General features: G+C 59.6%; 1 protein-coding gene across 2 annotated transcripts in view; it reads left to right on the top strand.

Moving 5' to 3' along the window:
• Positions 1 to 355: 355 nt before the first annotated feature.
• The window catches only part of Celsr1 (cadherin EGF LAG seven-pass G-type receptor 1), a 115,056-nt gene continuing 94,402 nt past the window's right edge, over positions 356 to 21,009 (top strand). For both annotated transcript variants that reach the window (XM_023702564.1, XM_023702565.1), the window contains exon 1: positions 356 to 3,351. In XM_023702564.1, coding sequence (XP_023558332.1) covers positions 450 to 3,351 — 2,902 coding nt within the window. In that variant the 5' untranslated portion in view covers positions 356 to 449. The remainder of the gene's footprint in view (positions 3,352 to 21,009) is intronic.

The following is a 21,009-nucleotide window of genomic DNA, read 5'->3' as shown; positions in this document are numbered from 1 at the left end:
CCCACGCGTGGGACGTCGTGCGCTCTCCCCAGGTGCCGCGGGAGCGGCTGGACGTGAGCCGCGGTGGGCGGCTGGCGGGCCAGCGGCGCGGGCCAGGCACGGGGTCCGGGGGCTGCGGGCGTCTGGGGTGGCGCCCATTGCCACCCCTACCGCTGCGAGTCCTGCGGGCCTGGCGTGCCCCGACGGCACTGGTGCATCCCTGGTTGGCCGCCCGACAGCGACACCGATTGGGACCCCGAGTCTACGGCGTGCTCCCTTCCCCGACCCCTGGAGGCGCCGCAGCCTCAGTGCACTTGGCGCTCCCGGCACTTGCCTTGGTCCCCGCCCGCCGCTGCCCGAGCCCCCGCCCTCTCTGCCTGCGGCCCGGAGGCCCTGTCCGCCAGCGCCTGAAGTGTGCCCTTCGGCGCGCGCCCGGCACGTTCCCAGGGGAGCTGGAGCCGGATCCGCCCATGGGGACCCTGTCTCCGCCGCCGCCGCCGCCGATTTTGCCAGAGGCCGGATCAGGGGTGTCGCGGCGGGCCAGGCGGGGCGCAGGTGGCAGCACCAGCCCTCAGTTCCCGCTGCCCAGCTACCAGGTGTCGGTGCCCGAGAATGAGCCGGCGGGCACCGAGGTCATTGAACTGCGCGCGCATGACCCCGACGAGGGTGAAGCAGGGCGCCTGAGCTACCAGATGGAGGCTCTATTTGACGAGCGCTCCAACGGGTATTTCCTCATCGATGTGGCCACTGGCACCGTAACTACGGCCCGTGAGCTGGACCGCGAGACCAAGGACACGCACGTGCTCAAGGTCAGCGCTGTGGACCACGGCTCACCACGACGCTCAGCAGCCACCTACCTCACCGTCACTGTCAGCGACACCAACGACCACAGCCCCGTCTTTGAACAGTCAGAGTACCGTGAACGTGTGCGTGAGAACCTCGAGGTGGGCTATGAGGTGCTGACCATCCGTGCCACGGATGGCGACGCTCCCTCCAATGCCAACATGCGCTACCGCCTGCTGGAGGGCGCCGGTGGTGTCTTTGAGATAGACGCTCGCTCCGGCGTGGTGCGAACTCGGGCGGTGGTGGATCGGGAGGAGGCAGCTGAATATCTGCTGCTGGTGGAGGCCAATGACCAGGGCCGCAACCCGGGCCCGCTCAGCGCCACAGCCACTGTGCACATCGTGGTGGAGGACGAGAACGACAACTACCCTCAGTTCAGCGAGAAACGCTATGTGGTCCAGGTGCCCGAGGACCTTGCTGTCAACACACCTGTGCTTCGTGTGCAGGCCACTGACCGCGACCAGGGCCAGAACGCGGCCATACACTACAGCATTGTGAGTGGGAACCTGAAGGGGCAGTTCTACCTGCACTCGCTGAGTGGGAGCCTCGATGTGATCAACCCCCTGGACTTCGAGGCCATCCGGGAGTACACGCTGCGCATCAAGGCCCAGGACGGCGGCCGGCCACCACTCATCAACTCCTCTGGGCTGGTCTCCGTGCAAGTGCTCGATGTGAACGACAATGCTCCCATCTTCGTGAGCAGCCCTTTCCAGGCCACGGTGCTGGAAAATGTCCCCCTGGGCCACTCAGTGCTGCATATCCAGGCGGTGGACGCAGACGCAGGGGAGAACGCGCGTCTGCACTATCGCCTGGTTGACACAGGCTCCGCAGCCTTGGGGCCCGAAGACCCAGACTCCCCCCTGGACTTCCCCTTCCAGATCCACAACAGCTCGGGCTGGATCACTGTGTGTGCGGAGCTGGACCGCGAGGAGGTGGAGTACTACAGCTTCGGGGTGGAGGCGGTGGACCACGGCTCACCGCCGATGAGCTCCTCAGCCAGTGTGTCCATCACGGTGCTGGACGTGAATGACAACGACCCCGTGTTCACGCAGCCCCTGTACGAGCTCCGTCTCAATGAGGACGCAGCCGTGGGGAGCAGTGTGCTGACGCTGCGTGCCCGTGACCGGGATGCCAACAGCGTGATCACCTACCAGCTCACCGGCGGCAACACCCGGAACCGCTTTGCGCTCAGCAGCCAGAGCGGGGGTGGTCTGATCACCCTGGCCCTGCCGCTGGACTACAAGCAGGAGCGGCAGTACGTGCTGGCCGTGACCGCGTCGGACGGCACGCGCTCACACACTGTGCAGGTCTTCATCAACGTCACTGATGCCAACACCCACCGACCAGTCTTCCAGAGCTCTCATTATACTGTCAGTGTAAGTGAGGACCGGCCCGTGGGCACCTCCATTGCCACCATCAGTGCCACTGATGAGGACACAGGCGAGAACGCCCGGATAACCTATGTGCTGGAGGACCCTGTGCCACAGTTCCGCATTGACCCCGACACCGGCACCATCTACACCATGACAGAGCTTGACTACGAGGATCAGGCTGCCTACACGCTGGCCATCACGGCCCGGGACAATGGCATCCCTCAGAAATCAGATACTACCTCCCTGGAGATCCTTATCCTGGATGCCAACGACAATGTGCCCAGGTTCCTGCGAGATTTCTACCAGGGCTCTGTCTTTGAGGATGCTCCCCCATCCACCAGCGTCCTCCAGGTCTCTGCCACAGACAGGGACTCTGGCCCCAATGGTCGCCTGCTGTACACCTTCCAGGGAGGGGATGATGGCGATGGGGACTTCTACATCGAACCCACTTCAGGTGTGATCCGCACCCAGCGCCGGCTAGACCGGGAGAATGTGGCCGTGTACAACCTTCGGGCGCTGGCTGTGGATCGGGGCACCCCAGCTGCCCTCAGTGCCTCAGTGGAGGTCCAGGTGACTGTCTTGGACATCAATGACAACCCCCCTGTGTTTGAGAAGGATGAGCTGGAGTTGTTTGTGGAAGAGAACAGCCCAGTGGGGTCTGTGGTGGCGAAGATTTGTGCCAACGATCCTGATGAGGGTCCCAACGCTCGGATCATGTATCAGATTGTGGAGGGCAATGTGCCCGAGGTCTTCCAGCTGGACCTGCTGAGCGGGGACCTGCGGGCCCTGGCCGAGCTGGACTTTGAGGTCCGTAGGGACTACATGCTGGTGGTGCAGGCCACGTCGGCCCCGCTGGTAAGCCGGGCCACCGTGCGTATCCACCTCCTGGACCAGAACGACAACCCACCCGAGCTGCCGGATTTCCAGATCCTCTTCAATAACTATGTCACCAACAAGTCCAACAGCTTCCCCAGTGGTGTCATTGGTCGCATCCCGGCCCATGACCCCGACCTCTCGGACAGCCTCAACTACACCTTCCTGCGGGGCAACGAGCTGCACCTGCTGCTGCTGGACTCTGCCACAGGCGAGCTACAGCTCAGCCGGGACCTGGACAACAATCGGCCGCTGGAGGCCCTCATGGAGGTGTCCGTGTCTGGTGAGTGGCCTGGGGGGAAGGAGTGGGTCCTCTTGTGGGCCCCCGAGAGCCTCAGGGCCCTGCCGCAGGCCCCACTGGCCGGGCGTGCCAGGACACATCCGAGCAGGGCCTGTCTGCCTCTGTTGGATGCTGGGGTGTGCCCCCCACCCAGCTGGCCACTGGGTGTGGCTCCCGCTGCTTGGCTCAGCACTTTTGCAGGGAGCAGGCCTGGGCTTCTTCAAGTGCAGGGCTTCCCAGAGCCACACAATTACAGCCCGGCTGCAGGGTTCTCTGGGTCCTGTGCTTTGCCCCGTGACCCTTTTGGGTCCACTCTCCATACCCAGGACTGTCTGGAAGGATCAAAGGTCATTGCCCGCTCCATGTGCCAATTAGTTGCGGGGTGGGACCGTTTGAAATTACCTTCGAGTTCCTGAGTCACCCTGTAATACGCCTGCTCTTCCCCGAGTCTGGCGTTCTGTCTCCTGCAGATAATAACAGCGCTCGGCTCCTGTGTGCTATCTCTGAGACAGCTCTTTGAAAAGCGGGGTCCTGTTTGATCTTGGCTCAGGCTCTTGGACCAGCCTTGTAATTTGGGAGCTGTCTCAGCGCCCGCCCTACCTCATGGTGGAATTGGTGTGAGAACCCAGCCTGCTGTCCAGGCCCGGGAAACACCAGGAGAGGAGGAGAAGGCTCAGCCCCAAAAGCTGGACAGGGAAGGGTGGGCCCCCACCCAGCTGACCCCTGCATGCCTGGGCACCCTGCAGTGCTAGGGACAGGGACAGCGGAGGGCATGGGAATTGGGAGACACAGAGGAGAGGGAGGACCAGGTGGGGCCAGGGGCCAGTGAGTGCACGCAGGGTGGCTTTGCGAGGGCCCCGTCTGCATGGGACCCAGCAGCCTTATTTATGAGCCCCAACTGCCCTGGAGAAGGGCTGAGCTCTGTGCTCTGAGCGCACATCTAGATGAGCTGTTTAAAGAGTAAGTTAACAGCATACAGTTTGTCGTGGGAGGCCGCGAGAGTCTTTTCTGACTGGTCTTGGTTGGAGATCTTGCGCATCAGGGATTGGGTCATGGGCAGGTACTGGCTCAGTCTGTCTCTCCAACTGACCAGGTATGCACAGGTTTAGGCTTGGTGTCGTGCAACAGCTCGGCGAGGTTGTAGCTGCACAAGGTGACTATCGAATGATGTCATGCAGATGTGTAAAGAACCCAGGAGAGGCGCTCAGGTGGGGACACGTTGTTCCCAGGGGCTGTGGGGACTCCTGGTACATTTTTGTTCCATGGCTTTGTGTTTGCTACATACAGCAGAGCATAAACTTCGGACTGTATAAAAACAACTTGGCAACATTGTAGGGTTCAGATTTGGGGAGTGACGGCGTGAGCGGGAACAGGCCTGTGCTGGGGTGGGGGTGTTTGTCTGCAGTGCCCTGGCCTGCTCCCGTGGGTGCATGGGCAGCAGGTGTGTGGGCCTGATTGGCAGGAGGCCCACGGCCTGGACCACGGCTCATGGTGGACCGGGGCTGCCGCTGCCCAGCGACTGCACCACCCTGCGTTTCTTGGCAGTGGTCCTTCCCCCACTGGTTCTCGTGAGAGCCCACGTATGCTCAGACCGGAAGCAGCTTTCTAGACTTGTACTCATCCTGTTGTTTGTCCTTCTGGTAACTGGAAGCTTCAGAGAGGCAGTGGAGACCCAGGGCTGTCAGTCACTCTCAGGGTCTCCAGTGAGGGGCCAGGATCAGAACTAGACGACCCACCCTTCAGACTCCCCTGTCTCACCCAAGGGGAGACTTTGAGGAATTAGTTTCAAAGTCGATCCTTCAGTGTGAGAGATAGGCACGTGGGAATGCTGCGTAACCTTCTGGCCCCAGGACTGCTCTTTAGTGCCCAGCGAAGGCCAACACCTACAGGTCCAAACAGCGGAGCCCTGAAACCAAGCCAGACGGGGAGCTCAGCCCTGGGTGAACCGGGGGCGGACTCTTAGGTTTTATTGGGGAACAATGTGGGAAAGCTGTTGATTCAAACTCACCACTGTTTTCTGTGCAGCCTAATTGGCGTGGCAGGATTTACAGCCATACCCTAAAGGCTTTGATGCGTTATTATCACCCGGAGGCGCAGGTGTTAGGTTGTGAGCAGACCTGCAGCAGGGCCAGGACCCGCAGCCGAGGGTGGAGCCTGAAGTGGGGCGGAGCCTGAAGTGGGGCGGAGCCTGCTCCAGTGTGGAACCTGCAGCCCTGGGGCGGAGCCTTGGTGGGGCGGAGCCTTGGTGGGGCGGAGCCTTGGTGGGGCGGAGCCTTGGTGGGGCGGAGCCTTGGTGGGGCGGAGCGTGCAGTCAGACAGTGCTGGTAGTCTTGGGAGCTTCCTGTAGCACCCTGTAACACACGTTTTCAGAAAAAAAAGGAAGTCTAAATGTGAAATACTGGTAACTGCTGCTTCTGAATGTCATCCAGCCATACCAGGTGCTCACCTCTATAGACATTTTTGTTTTGTCATGTGTGACCTGCCCAAGTGCCATTTTCAATCCTGCAATAGGGACTTTGGATTGTACCCGTTTATAAAAGCTGTGTTTCATTATTTATTGATTTATCTATTGGCTTTTGGCTTGAACTCTTGGTGATCCTCCTGCCTCAGCCTCTCAAGTGCTGGGATTATAGGCATGCACCGTTATGCTCAACAACACTGATGTTTTTGACTCTCTGGCCCCCAGGTAGGAGGGCTTAGGGCCCCAGTCATGCCTTACAGAACATGCTGCTGGCCAGCCCCTGTCTCTCCTCTGCTGTGTGTTGCAGACCAGTGCATGTGGGGAAAGCAGTCTTGGAGGGGTGGAGATGATTGGTTGGTGAGTCATTCAGACGTGTTAGAAAATACTAGAACTCAGTGGAATAACGAGATTGAGCAACCCTTCGCTGTTTACTTTGGAGGGAGCGGATGGTGTGAAGTCGTCTAGGCTTGATAAAGTTTTAACGAGTATTTGCCTAGTGCAGTGCAGGATACTGAGGTGACTTTTAAGTAGATTACAGACAAGGAAGGACAGAGCGGAGAGGTGCCACGCCGCGTCTGGTGTCACATTTCCTTCCAAACTCCAGGTAGAATCAAGCTGGATTTAGAGTGACATAAGCCATCCCGGAAGAGTTAGGTGTTTTGGGCAACTAGTTAACCATTGAAGGGCTCCACAGCTCCAGCAAATCGTTGCGTGGCCATAAGCAGGAGGGTTTATGCACTTCCCGAGCGCCTGCTGTGTGTGAGGCCGGGGTCGGAGGAGTCACATAAGCGCGGAGCTGAGCTCAGGGCAGCAGAGGCTGGTGGGCACTGATGGGGCGTGTGAAGTGCCCGGTTGGAGGAGCACTGGCTGGGGTGGGTTGGGGGCAGATGCCAGGGCCCAGGTCCCAGCTCCCGCCACCAAACAAGTCACTGTGGGCAGGCAGGGCAGAGAAAGGCCCGGGGAGTGGGGCTGTCCCTCCAGGACAGTGTGGGGCGAGTGGAGCCCCCTCATTCCATGTGCCCGGGAGCCCTCCTGCCTCTGCTGTCCGAGCATGCTTGATTCTCCTATGGCTACCGCACGATCAGGACGGTCCCAGCTCCTCTTCTGTGGTGGAGATGAACAGGCCAGAGGGCCCCTGCTTTGGGCAGCAGTACCCCAGGCAGAAGATGGGGTCACCAGGATGGGGACCCAGCTTTCTCTTGGGAGCTGTGGCCCTGGGGACACAGATGTGACTTGATCCATTGCCAAGGGCGCAGTAGAGGGTGTTGGGGAGCCCCTCTGTGGAGCGCAGGACAGACTTGCTGGCTGAAGGGGGGTGTAGACCAGGCCAGGGCTCAGAGGGAGCCACCAGAACTGGGGCCTGGGTGAGGGCTGGCGAGCTTGGGAGGGTCGGTGTGCACAGCATCCCAGCCTGTCCTGCAGGTGGCAACTTGGTGGGCACTGGCACCTTCTAGGGTGCTGGGGTGGGATCAGTTCAGTATCCACAAGAGGCCTCCTGTGGGCCAGCGCCGAGCCTTGAGGTGTTGGGGCCAGTGCTGCTGCTTCTCTTTCCATCAACAGACTTGGGGTATGCATGGGCAGCGGGAGGAGTGGCCTCAGAGGCTGGGAGGGACACAGGTCTCAGGAGACAGGACATCCACCTTGGCAGCAGGGAAAGTGGCAGGCAGGGGGGCCCTTGGCAGGAGCTGGTCAAGAGAAAGTGCTACACCCAGAACGTGGCCCGTGTTCTTGGTGACACCAACACTGCACCCAGGACCTGGGGTCACTGTAAGGAACCCCCTCGGGTTTGGGTTGACACAGATGCCTGTGCACCCCGAAACCTGGTGCTAAAGTCTGTTGGAGTGGGAGCGGTGCCTGGGCTGTGGGGTGTGGCCTGTGCCAGGGGCCCTGTTCTTGCCAGCACGAGGATTCAAACAGGCAGATTTTATCTGGTTCAGTGCAGCATGTGGAAAATCCTCCCAAGCTTGGCGTGGTTTTTCAGGTCGCAGCCTCCAGGGAAATAGCTTTCTCGGCGCTTTCAGGTCCTCTAACCTGAACACGGGTTTGTCTAGGTGCCCAGGGTTCAATTCCTCGAGGTCAGGAGGGCACAAGGCATCGCCCACCTTTTCAGTTCCATGTGCCCTGGTGTCCTGTTGTTTTCTGAGGTGTTGGTGTTGGAAGGGTGGCAGGGTCGCCTGAGGATGCAGGCAGGCTGGGCCGCCAGGGCTCAAGGGTCCAGCCTGGTGTCGCTGGCTACTCTGCCACGGAGGGCAAGATTCACCTTGCCTCCCCACCGAGGGCTGGGCCTGGCACTTGGCGAGTATTTGCGGATCATTTCTGGAGTGGGTCAGAGGGGCTCCCAGGGAGGGGCTGCCTTCCTGGCTCAGCATCCCAGGGCACCCAGAGCCACCCCAGTCCACCCTGCCGTGCTGGGGCAGTGGCCCAGGGGAAAGGGCTGGGCATTGCCCAGGAAAACTCAGGGGCTGAATTCTCAGTGCTTTACCATCAGGAATGAACTTGCGGGTGTCTCGGTAGTCAGTTTGCCCATGGGGTGTGGCATTCCCAGGCTGGCAAGGCCCCACTGCAGCCCTTTACCTCCGCTTTCACTCCGGGCTGTCTTCTCCAAGTCCTCCTAAGGATGAAAGCAAGGGGTTCTTTTTTAGACAAATACAGCACACACGTGTGCACGCACACAGGCCACAGAGGCTGCTGGAAGGACACCTTGCGTAGGAAGCACCTTTCCTCTGCCACTCCTGTGCCCTGCATTGACGCCCCAGTGTGGGAGGTAGCTTGGTGGGGGACACGGAGGGTCTCTGAGAGCAGGGGGGGGTGACTTTGAGGCTGGCGGCGGGCCCCGTATAGTGGCTTCCTGCAGGAGGGGAGTCACTCCAGTGCTTGAACCTGGGGCCGCCCCCCAGGGTGTCATCTGTGCAGGTGGGCAGGGTGAGACAGGAGCGAGGCTCAGCCTGGCCACGCCTGTACTCCATCCTGTGTCCTTGTACGCTCAGCCTCGTGTGACGCTTACAGTGCAAGCCCAGCCAGTCCAGTGACGGGTGTGTGGCCGGGCCTTGGCTTCCCCAGCAGATCCAGGTTGCCGCACACTGTGTGCAGGGACATGATGTAGGCAGTGAGAACTGGTGTCCAGGATGGGGCTGTCACCTTGTTACGGTTTGTGTCTAGTTGTTCCCCCCAAAGCCTCCTGTAAGGCATGGGGCCGACGGCTAGAGTTTGTGATTAACTGGTGATCCATGAGATTATAGGTCTAAGTGCTGCTGGGATTATGGGTGTGAGTGCTACACCCAGCCTGGGGCAGAAGGCAACATAAGAAAGGCAGAGACAGACTTGTCCTCTGTTGCCATTGTTGCCGCTACTCCTCTCTCTCGCTCTCTCTCTCTCTCTCTCTCTCTCTCTCTCTCTTTCTCTCTCTTTGTAGTTGGTACAGGGTCTACAGGGTCTCACTACACAGATCAGACTCATAGTGATCCTCCTGTTTTCAGCCTCCCAGGCACTGGGATTACAGGGGCATGCCGCCATGCCCAGTCTCAGTTGCAGTCTCAGCACACCTGCGGGGCTGGTACGGCAGGCTGGGGATTGAACTCTGTCCCTGCGTCTGCCTAAGCAGGAGCTTTAATCCGCTAAGCTGTCTGGCCAGCCCAGTCCTCTCATTTTGTTCTTGCTGTTTTGCTATCTTGCTGTTTTCTGTCGCCATGAACTGCTGCCCTCTGCCATGTGCCACTCTGCCTTGGAGCCAGCCAAGTATGGACTGAAACTTACAGTGACTATGAGCTAAATAAACCTTTCCTTCCTTCATTTTGGGTGTTGGGTATTTTGTCCAAGCAACGAGAGAAGAGTAACTGAGACACACCTGGAACTCCAGCGTTGCCTCTCTGGCTGGACATACAGGAGGGGCTGCACCCTGTTAGGTGTGGCTGGCTGTGGGGGTCCTCTCACCCACTCTCCCAGCTTCCCTTTCTCCATATTTGCCTTCCTGTCTGCTCCCCTGGCTTCATTGGCAACCAGCAGGGGTCTGGACGGACAGTGTGAGGGGAGGCTCAGGGCTTGGGCTTCCAGGGGCCTGTGTTAGCCTGAGGGGAGCTGAATGTGGCCTCGGGGTGGCCCTGCATGGTGGTCTTATGTCAGATCTTTCTTCAGAAGTCTATGAAGCCAAGTAGGGCCTGGCACAGTCAAGGGTAGGGCTGGCGTGGCCCTGAGACCCTGTGTCCCAACCTCTGGCCTCCTCCCTTTGTGCAGTTCTTGTCTCTCAAGGAAATACAGGAGGAGGTGACAGTTCTCTTCCCTCTCATTGTCCCCCTTTCACACATCCAGTGTGGCCCGTGTGCTGGACCAGGTGATCCCTGCCACCATTGCCTGGTGCTGCCTCTGTCTTCCACGGCCCTGGCCACTCTGACTTGATCCCATCTCTGGCCTACTGTGGCCCCACTTCCGGTCCAAGGAAATCTAGCTCCTTTGTCCTTGCAGGGTCTGGCCACAGAGGGCTAAGGGCTCCATCCTTGCCACCCACCAGGGGCTGGGAACTGCCTAGGACACAGGCCTGGAGCTCAGGGTGTGTGCAGAAGCAGGAGGGCAGAGAGGCAGGAGTGTGGCCCCCATCCCGGGAGTCCTGTGGGCTGGGCCATGGGAGGAGCTGTGTGGGGTGCCAGGCCAGGAAGGGCAGCTCCGTGAGTGGGGCAGGGTTGTGGGTCAGTGAAGCCCTGTGTGGGAGGCAGGGGCAGACAAGGTGAGGACCCACACCATGTGGCAGCCATGGACCTGCCCTTTGAGGATCTCCACCTCCAAAAACATGGATCCCCCCATGAGGGCCTGCTCTTTTCACTCCTCCCTCCTAGTCCCTCATCCATCCAGCCATCTGTCTGTCTATCCATCTGTCTGTCCATCCATTGATCCATCTGTATACTCATCCATCCCTTTGTCCATCTCTCCATTCGTCTGTCCATCCATCCATCCATCCATCCATCCATCCATCCATCCATCCATCTATCCATCTGTCCATCCATCTATCCATCCATCCGTCCATCCGTCCATCTGTCCATCCTGTCCATTCATCCATCTGTCTACCCATCCACTTGTCTGTCCTTCCCTCTGTCCATTTGTCCATCTGTATGCCCATCTATCCATCTGTCCATCCATCCATCCCTCTGTCTATCCATCCATTCCTCTATCCATCCATCCAAGTTTTTCTTTATTTTTAATAGTCCATTTTTACTCCCTGTTCTGTGTTGTTTTTGGTGGTTTAAGAATCTTTCTTCCAATCTAACCTGAGCAGCGCTCAGTTAAGGTGAGCCAACAGCAGCGCATTCCAGTGAAACCACATGGGGTTAGCCTTTGCAGATAAGGACTCTTGCAAGGCAGGATTTGGGAATCAGTGAGCTGATTGTTTTTGTGGCTAGGATGGAGCTGGCTATTCTGCTGCTCTGCAGTTGCCCCTGGGGCTTGCTGTGCAAGGTGATGGCCCCAGAATGGCCCTTCACTGCAGGGCGCTGCTGGGTACCGGCTGGCAGGGGGCCTGCTCTGAGCACTGATCCTGGTACCAGAGAGAGATTTTTCAGGAGATGAGGCCCAGCTCGTGCGCTCCGGGCTGCCCGGTTCATGCCCTCCGGGCTGTCCTGCTCGTGCCCTCCGGGCTGCCCGGCTCATGCCCTCCCGGCTGCCCAGCTCGTGCCATCCAGGCTCCTTGGCTCATGCCCTCCCGGCTGCCCGGTTCATGCCCTCCGGGCTGTCCTGCTCGTGCCCTCCGGGCTGCCCAGCTCATGCCCTCCCGGCTGCCCAGCTTGTGCCATCCAGGCTCCTTGGCTCATGCCCTCCCGGCTGCCCGGCTCGTGCCATCCAGGCTCCTTGGCTCATGCCCTCCCGGCTGCCCAGCTCATGCCCTCTGGGCTGTCCAGCTCATGCCCTCCCAGCTGCCCAGCTCATGCCCTCCCAGCTGCCCGGCTTGTGCCCTCCCAGCCGCCCAGCTTGTGCTATCCAGGCTCCTTGGCTCATGCCCTCCCGGCTGCCCGGCTTGTGCCCTCCCAGCCACCCAGCTCGTGCCATCCAGGCTTCTTGGCTCATGCCCTCCTGGCTGCCCGGCTCATGCCCTCTGGGCTATCCAGCTCATGCCCTCCGAGCTGCCCAGCTCATGCCCTCCCGGCTGTCCGGCTCGTGCCCTCTGGGCTGTCCAGCTCGTGCCCTCTGGGCTGCCCGGCTCGTGCCCTCCCAGCTTCCCTGTGCTGGCTGCCTGAGTGCAGCAAGCCCGGCTCGCTGTGGTCCCCGCACCAGGACGGCTGCTCAGGGTCCCCTCACCCCAGCCCCTGCCTGTCTTGGGTGGGGATCAGAAAAGCAGAAGTCCAGCCGGGGGTGCTGTGGTAAACACTCCCTGTCCTATTACCCCTCTGTGCCACAGCGCTGAGAAGTGAGGTCACTTGGGATCTGTGACAAACATTCGCACGTCGTACATCTGGTAAGGGATTAATAGGTGCAGCACTATAATTCCACAAGAAAAGAACCTGATTCAGAAGTGGGCCAAAGACTTGCATAAAGATTTCCATAAAAGATACAAGTGGCAGCCGGGCGTGGTGATACGGGGCTATAAGCCCAGCTCCTCAGGAGACTGAGGCAGAAGAACTGCATGTTCAAGGGCGGCCTGGCAACTTGGTGAGACCCGCTGTCCCAATGAAAAGGAGTGGGGACACAGTCAGGGGCAGCGTGCTTGCCTACCAGGCGGGAACCCCTGAATTCAGTCTGTGGCACTGATGCAAGACACGAGTGGCGTGAAGTATGTGAAATGGCGCTGACCGTCGTCATAGACGGGGGAGTCGGTCGGAGGCAGAGCCCGGGCCGCCTGTGCCTTCCCGTGGCTGTGATCCGAAGTCAGGGTGCGAAGCATGAGAATGCAGGGGTGTCGGGAACGTAGAGCGGTGTCACAGCTCTGGAGAGCAGTCAGACAGCCCACGGGTTGGCAGTGGCCGGGGGCTGGGCTGGCGCCGGGGAGTCAGGGTCCAGTGCCTAGACCTGTATTCGGGAAGATGGAAAAGCCCCAGAGGAGGCTGGTGGTGGCCTGGTGCCTGGCATGGATCTGTGTCCCTGAATGTGCATTTAAAGATTGGTAAGTGGCAGTTCTAGTTCACGTGTACTTCATTCATGACAGTAAAACTGCTAGCAAACACGAGACTCAAGTGCCGCGCCCCAGCCCTTGTTGGGGGTGCGGGGGAGCTGTGGTACTGCAGGCCTCAGCTGCGGTTTGCCAGGGCTGAGCAGCTGCTGCTCCCTATATCCCGTCCTGGGTGTCACCACTGTCACCCAGGGCCTGCTGCTGGCCCGGACGTCTCATGCGTTCCATGCCTGTTCTCACCTGTGAGCCTGGGTCCTGCCGCCGTCAAAGGACCAAGCGCTTTCGCAGACACCTTGTGCCTGGCTCACGGATAGCCTCTCTGGTTGTTACAGGAAAAAAGGAAGAAAGAGGAGAAAAATATATAAATGTACACACAAGGTAGCTAAGATAATTGTACTACTGATTTCTATCGGCCTACTGAAAGGAGCAGTGAATGCTTAACTATTTCATCCATTTTTGCATAATCTGAACAACGACTTTGTAATAACAATGCGCAATACAGCAACCATTGTTAATTTACTGTCGTATTTTGGGATAATCTATATATTGATCGATAGGGTTTTTTTTTTTTTAGACAGGGTCTCACTGCAGTTTGGGCTGGCTGGTCTCAAACTCAGCGATCTTGCTGTGTCAGCCTCCTGAGTGCTGGGATTACAGGCACGGACCACCATACCTGGGGTCTGGGGCCGCCATGGCTCTCTGGGGGTTCTGGGGACCCCCATGGCTCTCTGGGGGTTCTGGGGCTGGCATGACTTGTGGGGCTGGGGACCAAACTCGGGACCTTGTGATTGCCAGGTAGGTGCTTATGCCACTGAGCTAGCTCCTCAGCCCTTTTTTATGCTCTTAAAAAAAAAAAAAAAATCTCTGATTATTGAGTGTTTGTTAGGGTTAGATTTAGGGTTAGAGTTAGGGTTTATGCATCAGTGTTAAAATTGGCTTTAGGATTAGCTTTATGGGTCAGAGTTGGGGTTAAAGATAGCTTTGGGGTTATAGGTGCTTGAAGATTGCATGGCGGTGGGCAGCAGGGTGTGCAGGACTGTGTCGGCCCCGGCTTCCGGCTGCCACCATTCCCAGCTGCCACCCCGGGGCCCGAGGCCTGTGTTCCAGATGGCGGGCTACCGGCCCTGGCCAACCACGGTTTCCTTGGTGTTTTAACATTCGGAGCAGTGTGACTTGATGTCCCTGCTTGAGAAGGGCTGGGAGGCACCTGCTGGACTGTAGCGCAGGGACACTGCCACCCGGTGTCTCCTCCTCAGAGGGGTCCTGAGCCCTGGGCTGCACCAGCCTCCCTGGTCCTTGTGCCGCATGACACCTCTGGACCGTGCTCCTTGGTCCTCCTCTGACTTGTTGGGGTGTCACGCAGGTCGGTGCTGTCACCTGAGTCCCTGGGTTTCTCCCTTCCTGCACAACTTAGGAAATGGTAGGGAGGCGGGGACAGTGGGGGCGGGTCCCTCATCCAGCTCCTTTTGTTTTGTTTTAGAGATGGGGTCTTTTTTTTTTTTTTTTTTTTTTTTTGGGGAACTGGGGATTGAACTCAGGCCCTTGCACTTGCCAGGGAAGTGCTTATTCCACTGAGCCATCTCCCCGGCCCCTAGAGATGGGGTCTTATTAAGTTGCCCCACTTGTCTTTGAACTTGTAGGCTCAAGTGATCCTCCTGCCTCAGCTTCCCGAGGAGCTGGAATGACAGTTCTGCCTCAGTGCACCTGTTTTAGGCCAACAGTGCTCCCTCCCTGTGCCCTGGAGCCACGTGACACAGGCATGCGTGTCCTTCTGTCCAGCATGGAAAATTCTAATATGCAATCGAAAGTGCTCCAAAGCTTCAAAGAGAGTGGAAAATATGAAGGCTTATTGTTCTGGGAGGCTTCCTGTCCAGTGGGCACGTGGCCGCCGAGGTCAGGGGCGCGAGTGGGCCCCCAGGGCAGCCAGCCAGTGGCAGGAGTTACGGGGTGTGCGCGTGGTCACCTAGCAAGGTCTGAGGAGCTGGCCTGGGGCCCTGCGCCTGGCTCATCCTTCATGACTGTGGTTCTGCCTGCTGACACTGCCTGGGGCTGAGAGTGAAGCACAGTGGCCAGGTCAGGGTGGACAGGGTGGCCCTGGAGGCAGGAAGCCGGTGGCTTTCGGGTCAGGACAACTGTCTGGGTTTCCGGTTTGGCCCAGGAGACCCACCGTGTTCCCAGCCCAAATTCCGTTTTCCTCCTGGTGTTTTCTGTCACTCAGCCACTGGCTAGAAGCGTGAAGCTGGGCGGGGCCCTGGCAGGGGCCAGGCTTGTAGCCGGCAGCTCCACTCCGCAGCCGAGAAACTGAGGTAGCAGGGACAGGGAGGGTGAGGTCGTCCCTTCGTGCAGCGACCCGTGGGGTGAGAGCCACCAGGGCTGGCGGCCAGGATCGGCCGGGCCCTTTCCCACTGCCAGTGACTTCTGTCTTGTGCTCTGGTTTGTCTTCCCCTTATAACTGGCATTAAGAATCCAAAAGGGAAGCCAGATGGAGTAGAGCACACTGCAATCCCAGCACTCTAGGAGGCTGAGGCAGGAGAATCAAAAGTTCAAACCCAGCCAGGGCAACTTGGCCACTTGGCAAGAAGAAAATGCTGCAAAGGCTGCTTGGTGTGGAGGACCCGGGCTCAGTCTTCAGGACCACAAGGACAAAGGACAAACACAAAGGGGTCTCGTGGTCTCGGTAGCAGGGTCATGGGCTTGGGGGCGCAGTGGGGGACAGGGCTGGGGCGGGCCAGCTGCAGGGGCCTGGGGTTGGAGGACCTCTGGGTTGGCCTGGCCTCTGCCTTTGCTGTGGACGGAGCAGCACAGCTTCCTGTCCGACCTCAGGGTGTGGTCCCGTCCCACAGGGTGGATTTTATTTGCTTATTTAGTTTTTGGTTTTCAGAGACAAGGCCTTGCTGCGTGGCCCAGGCTGACCTCCCTCTTGCGCCATCCTCCTGCCTCAGCCTCCCGGGTGCTGGGATTACAGATGTGCACACCATGCCCGGTTGGGCTTGGATTTAAAGCATTGTGCATACTGGAGAGTGGGAGGACTGTGCCTGTGGCCAGGGAGCTGCGGGCAAAGTGAGGGGAGCCCTGAGTGTTGGGGCGGCAATAAGGAACCTCCAGCTCCCCTTCCCTGGGCTCCCAGGTGGGGTCCACATCCTCCCTGATGGTAGTGTGGCCCTGCTTGTTAGCAAGGGGTAAACTGAGTCACACTGCCGAAATTTCTGATGCCGAGGATAGTTCCCCTTCTTGTGTAAATTATGGCGTGGCTCACCCTCGCCTGGGCTTGGCATTCAGTGCCTTTTTGGCTCACCCCTGTGAGCCGCACGCCATGGCCATCACCCTGAGCTCATGGGCTTTGGGGCTGTTGTTACATCTCGAAACCTAGAACATTCCGTTTGGTCTTTGGCTCATTTCACTGCTCCTTGGAGGACGTTGCTGAACTGCAGGACTGGCTGGTCTCACCGAGCAGCGTCTGCCCTGGAGGAAGGGACTCTGCGGCTTGCTGCAGAGGCCAGCCCTCGGCCTGCCTGTGGCTAGGGCCAGAGCCCAGTAGCGTGAAAACTCTGCCTTCACGGGCCTCGTCCCCTCCAGGTGGTCTGCCTGGACCTCGGGATAAAATGCAAATTCCTGGGCAGACCCAGGCCCTCGGGTCCACGGTCCCCAGCCTAGCCTGGCACAGGTGACTCGGTTACCCTGTGCTTCATCTGAGCCCTGGCCCCATGGGGCACGTGTGTGGACCAGTGGTTGGAACCCGAGGATCCCCTTTCTGCCCTGGCTGATCCTCACTATCCCCTGCACCTGTGGGGGCTGCCAGGTGCGCCCCTGAGGGTGTGACCCCTCCTGCCCACCTGCCAGGAGGGACCCCAGGGGGCACCACGGTGTTGGGGCTGAGACCTTGATTTGGGCTTCCTATTGGCTCCTGCCTTGGTCCGCATCTCTCTGGGTCCAGCACTGCCCTGTAGAGCTGAGCTCTGGGCCTCTGGTGTTCCAGGGACATTCTGCCTGGTGTCACTGCCCACACCGTCTCCCTGTGGAACCTGGCATGCACACATTTGCTGCCCATGCCTTGAAGCCCATGCCCGTCTTGGGAGCTGCAAGTGGTGCGGGTGTGCCACCCTACTGGCTTCATGCCCGCCCTAGGAATGTCTGTGCTCACAGGTCCTCTCCAGGCCTCCCCGCTTTGCAGATTCATGCTGTAGCTGATGAGCCAGGCCCTGTCTGGGCTGAAGAACAGTGGCCCCTCTGCACAGGTCAAGTAGAAAGGGGTTAGCATGAGGGCCTGGAGCTGGGATGCGGAAGTGACATCTGCTCCCTGCTGTCCCCAGCCCTGTGGCTCTGCCTCCTGACAGTAGAAGCTATGCCCCTGGCTGTATGCTGCACATGGTGGCTGCCTCCCACCCCGCCCCTCACCCCCGCCATACTGGGGTTGAACCCAGGGCCTTTGCACTGAGCTGCATCTCCAGCCCTTTCAAACATTCTAGTGGGACTGAGTCTTGCTGAGCCATTAAGTTGCCCAGGCAGGGCTTGAACTCGCAGTCTTTCTGCCTCAGCCTCCCGAGTTGCAGGCCCACCCCTCCCGGCTGGGCCCTCCCTCCTAATGAGCACTGGGCTCCCGTGGGCAGGCCAGAGCCTGCAGGTCTGGAGCAGCCTGGGAGACACCACAGTGGATGTCCGTCCACCCCTGCTTTGCACAAGAGTGCTGACGGCTGAGCTGGGGCCGGGCCCTGGCTTACCTGGCCCCGTAATAACACACTCACTCCTGGCTGGAGCTGGAGCAGGTCCCTGCAGCACATGGGGCCGGGGGAACGCGAAGACCCTGTCATCTTGCCACTCAGGAGGCGTAATTATGAGTGCGGTGCACCTCCCCGGCCTTCTCTGTGGCATGCTGGGATGGGCATGGCTTTCAAAAGCACCACCTTGGCGCGGCAGCCTCTGCCTACCCGTTACTTAGCCTCCGCCGCGGGCCTCTCAGTGGCTGTGTGTCTAGCCTGCTCTGAAGGGCTGGGTAGCAGGCTCCCACAGTCACGCCAAGATCCTTTGTAACTCTTTGCTGGGATCCACACCCTCAGTGACGTCTGGGTTTTCTTCTCTTCTTGAGTAACTTTCTCGAAGTGGACCTGAGGGTGGTGCTATTTTGAAGGTTTTTAATTCCTGCTTCTTTCTATATCTTTTTTCCTTTTCTGACGTTGCAGGGGATTGAACGCAGAGCCTCATGCATGTGAGGTGCGTGGTCTACCAGTTAAACTACATCCTCAGCCTTTTTCATTTTGTTTGAGACAGGGTTTCAGAACTCTCCACATGGGCCTTGAACTTGGAATCCTCCTGCCTCAGCCTCCTGAGTGGCTGGGATCACAGGTGTGTGCCATTGTGTTTGGCTTTGCCTGCTTCCTGCACCTGAATACCACTGGCATGGATGTGCCGGGCATCTGTAGAAGAAGCTGTGTCCTAGCGGGTCCTTCTGCAGGGGCCGCCGTCCCATGCTGGCCCCTGGGAGCTTGGTGTCACACAAGGACATGGAAGCCTGGTTCAGGGTCTGTGCCTTGTATCCCCCAGCCCCAAAGTCTGTGTAGGTATGAGCTTGTCCAGTTGGCTCTCCCCAGACTCCAGCTCTGGGTACCAGCGGCCTGAGGATGCCCACCCGCACCAGGCCTGGCCCCACCCCTGTCCTGTCCTCCCAGGAAACACCCTTGCCGTTTCCTGTTTAAGCCTGAACAGTTTGTGTGTAGGGCAATCCACTTCCCTTCTACCTAATGAAGTACCAGGAAGCTGGCCTGCCTGGCCCAGGTGACTTGGGGACTGCTCTGAGTGGGAGGTTCTGGAGCCTGCTGTCCCCTGGAGACCGCAGGTCTTGGGGGGGGCCTGCAGGTCTTGGGGGCACTCGCCTGGCTGGACCGAGAGCTGGTGAGATGGCTCTGTGGGCCATCCTGTGTGACCGGGTGTGTCCTTAGGCCTGTCCTGCTGTTCTCCTGGGGGCTGGGTTGGACTGAACCTGGCACAAGGTGGACCTTGGGCCTCGCCCGGCTGGATGTTCGGAGTCCTGTGTGTGTGTTGGGCCCCAGCTTCTGGCCACCCAGGCTGGGGTTAGGGAGGCCGAGGTCAGCACAGCGTACAGGCCTGACCTCACGCCACGAGCCCTCGGCAGGACCCCGGCCATGTCTGCCTGCCTCTGCTGTCTGGGAGGCCCTTGAGTCTGGGCTGGGCGTGGACACTGTGCTGGGCCAGCGGGGTCGTCCAGGCAGGCTGGGGGTGATCTGGCCTGCAGGACTGGGGTGGGAGAAATGGGATGCTAGAGAAGGAACGAAGCCCAGGGGAGGGCCTGTGGGTACCTGGTTAGTCGAGGAGCCAGCCATAAGCCCGGGGCCCAGGGTGACCTGTGTGTGCAGGTCCACGTGGGGGTGCACACTGGGCTCCGGGACCTCGAGGGCCAGAGCAGGGCTCAGGTCCACTGCAGCAGCCAGGCAAGGTCACCTGAAGGGGCAGAAAAGGCACCTGTAGGCATCTTTGCCCCTTTGATCTTGAGGGAGGCCTGTTGGCTGTCGCTGTTCGTCACTGCGCGTCACTGGGCTGGACAGCGTCCTGTGGTGCACAGGGGCCCATGTGGGGGATGATTCTGACTTTTCCACTGCTCCTGGGCCTTCACACTGGGCCCCATCCCCAGCCCTCTCTTCATTCTTTTCACTTGAGACAAGGCTTTGCTAAATGGCTAAGTTGCCTGGCTCTGCTCAAACTTGCGTTCTTCCTGCCTCAGCCTCCGAGAGTGTGGGGATTACCGGTCTCTGTCTCCACACTGAATGCCTAGACGGTTTTGCCTAACGTTGCAGTGGGCACCTTCCCCTGGGGTTGCCTGATATTTAGGGGAATGAAGTCACCCTCCAGACCCTCCCGGTCCCTGAGTGGCCTCCTGGTATTGGCCAGCTGCTGTCCCCGGGGGCACTGGTCGGGGCAGTGGTGGCGTGGGGGCCTGGGGCAGGGTTGTAGGGAGGTTGGCCTGTGAAGATGACAGCAGCAGAGGGCTCTCTGCAGTGTCACCCTGTGTCCCTGTCCCATCCTGAGCTCTGGGAGCCCTGGGCTGGGCGGGGCTGGGCTTAGCGAGGCGCCTAGGGCCTTGCTGCTTTTCCTTGAGGTGGCAGCTAGCCCGGGCCGAGGCAGCACTGGAAAGCTGATGCCGCAGGGAGCGAAGGAGGAGGAGATTGTCCTCCTTGTTGAGTGGTTGGCTGGGGACCCTCCCACTTATTCCCGGGGCTGAGCACTGGGCAGGCAGTGGGCAGGCGGCTTGCTGTTTGCATGCCCAGCCTCTCGAGCTGGTGGATGTCAGTGGGAGCCCTGGCCCAGGAGGTCCCTGCCTGTCCTTGGCCATCACCCCAGAGCCCGTTGTAGCTGTGGCCACGGCCTGCTCCCTGTAGACCATTCCCATCCTGCCAGCTCCGGTCTGTCTTAAGTGGCAATTAGTTCTTCCTCCAAACGGCTCTTCCTAATGTCTGGGGCCACGCATGGCTCACAACCACGGCCCCTCTCTGTGCTCCCAGAAGGCCGCCTGGCCTGTCTGGCGTTGGCAATGCCTGGCCCTTCTCCAGGCACTGGGGCCAGCGTTGCCATGGTGACTGGGCTCCTGAGCCCCTCGCAGGCACCTCTGGGGCCCTCACATTGAAGAGCCGGCCCTTTGTCTGGGGACAATGGGGCTCTGAAGCACTGTTTGTGTGTCCGGCTTGCTTTAATTACCCCAGAAGCCCAGCAGAGGGGTGCTCCAGGCTCCCTGTAACCCCCCAGTGCCTAACGTTTTGTTTGCTGTTAAAAAATCATTTATTTCACACCTGAAGGTTTTGGCTCTCACGATTGCAACTTAAGGGGCCAGAGACAGACTCCAGAGGTACCACGTGGGCTGCCCTTGTCTGGAGGGGACGTGGAGGGGTCAGGGAGGGCTGAGCCAGCGTTCCCAGCGCCTCCCCATCTGCTGTCCCTCCCTGGGCAGGGACCATGAAGACAGCAGTGTGGCCAGCGAGCTGAGGCCTGGAGGACCCAGGAGGGGGAGGCTGGGCCCACCCACAGCCGCCAGCTTGTTGCGGGGTGCCTGTGTCCCCTTCCCCAGCCCCTGACCTCCTCCGTGGAAGGTGTGATGGAAGCCATCTCC

The sequence above is a fragment of the Octodon degus genome, unplaced genomic scaffold (genome assembly GCF_000260255.1).
Source record: "Octodon degus isolate 3935 unplaced genomic scaffold, OctDeg1.0 scaffold00153, whole genome shotgun sequence".
NCBI lineage: Eukaryota > Metazoa > Chordata > Mammalia > Rodentia > Octodontidae > Octodon > Octodon degus.
Note: the sequence above shows the minus strand (reverse complement) of the source record. Positions and strands in the feature narration are given on the sequence as shown.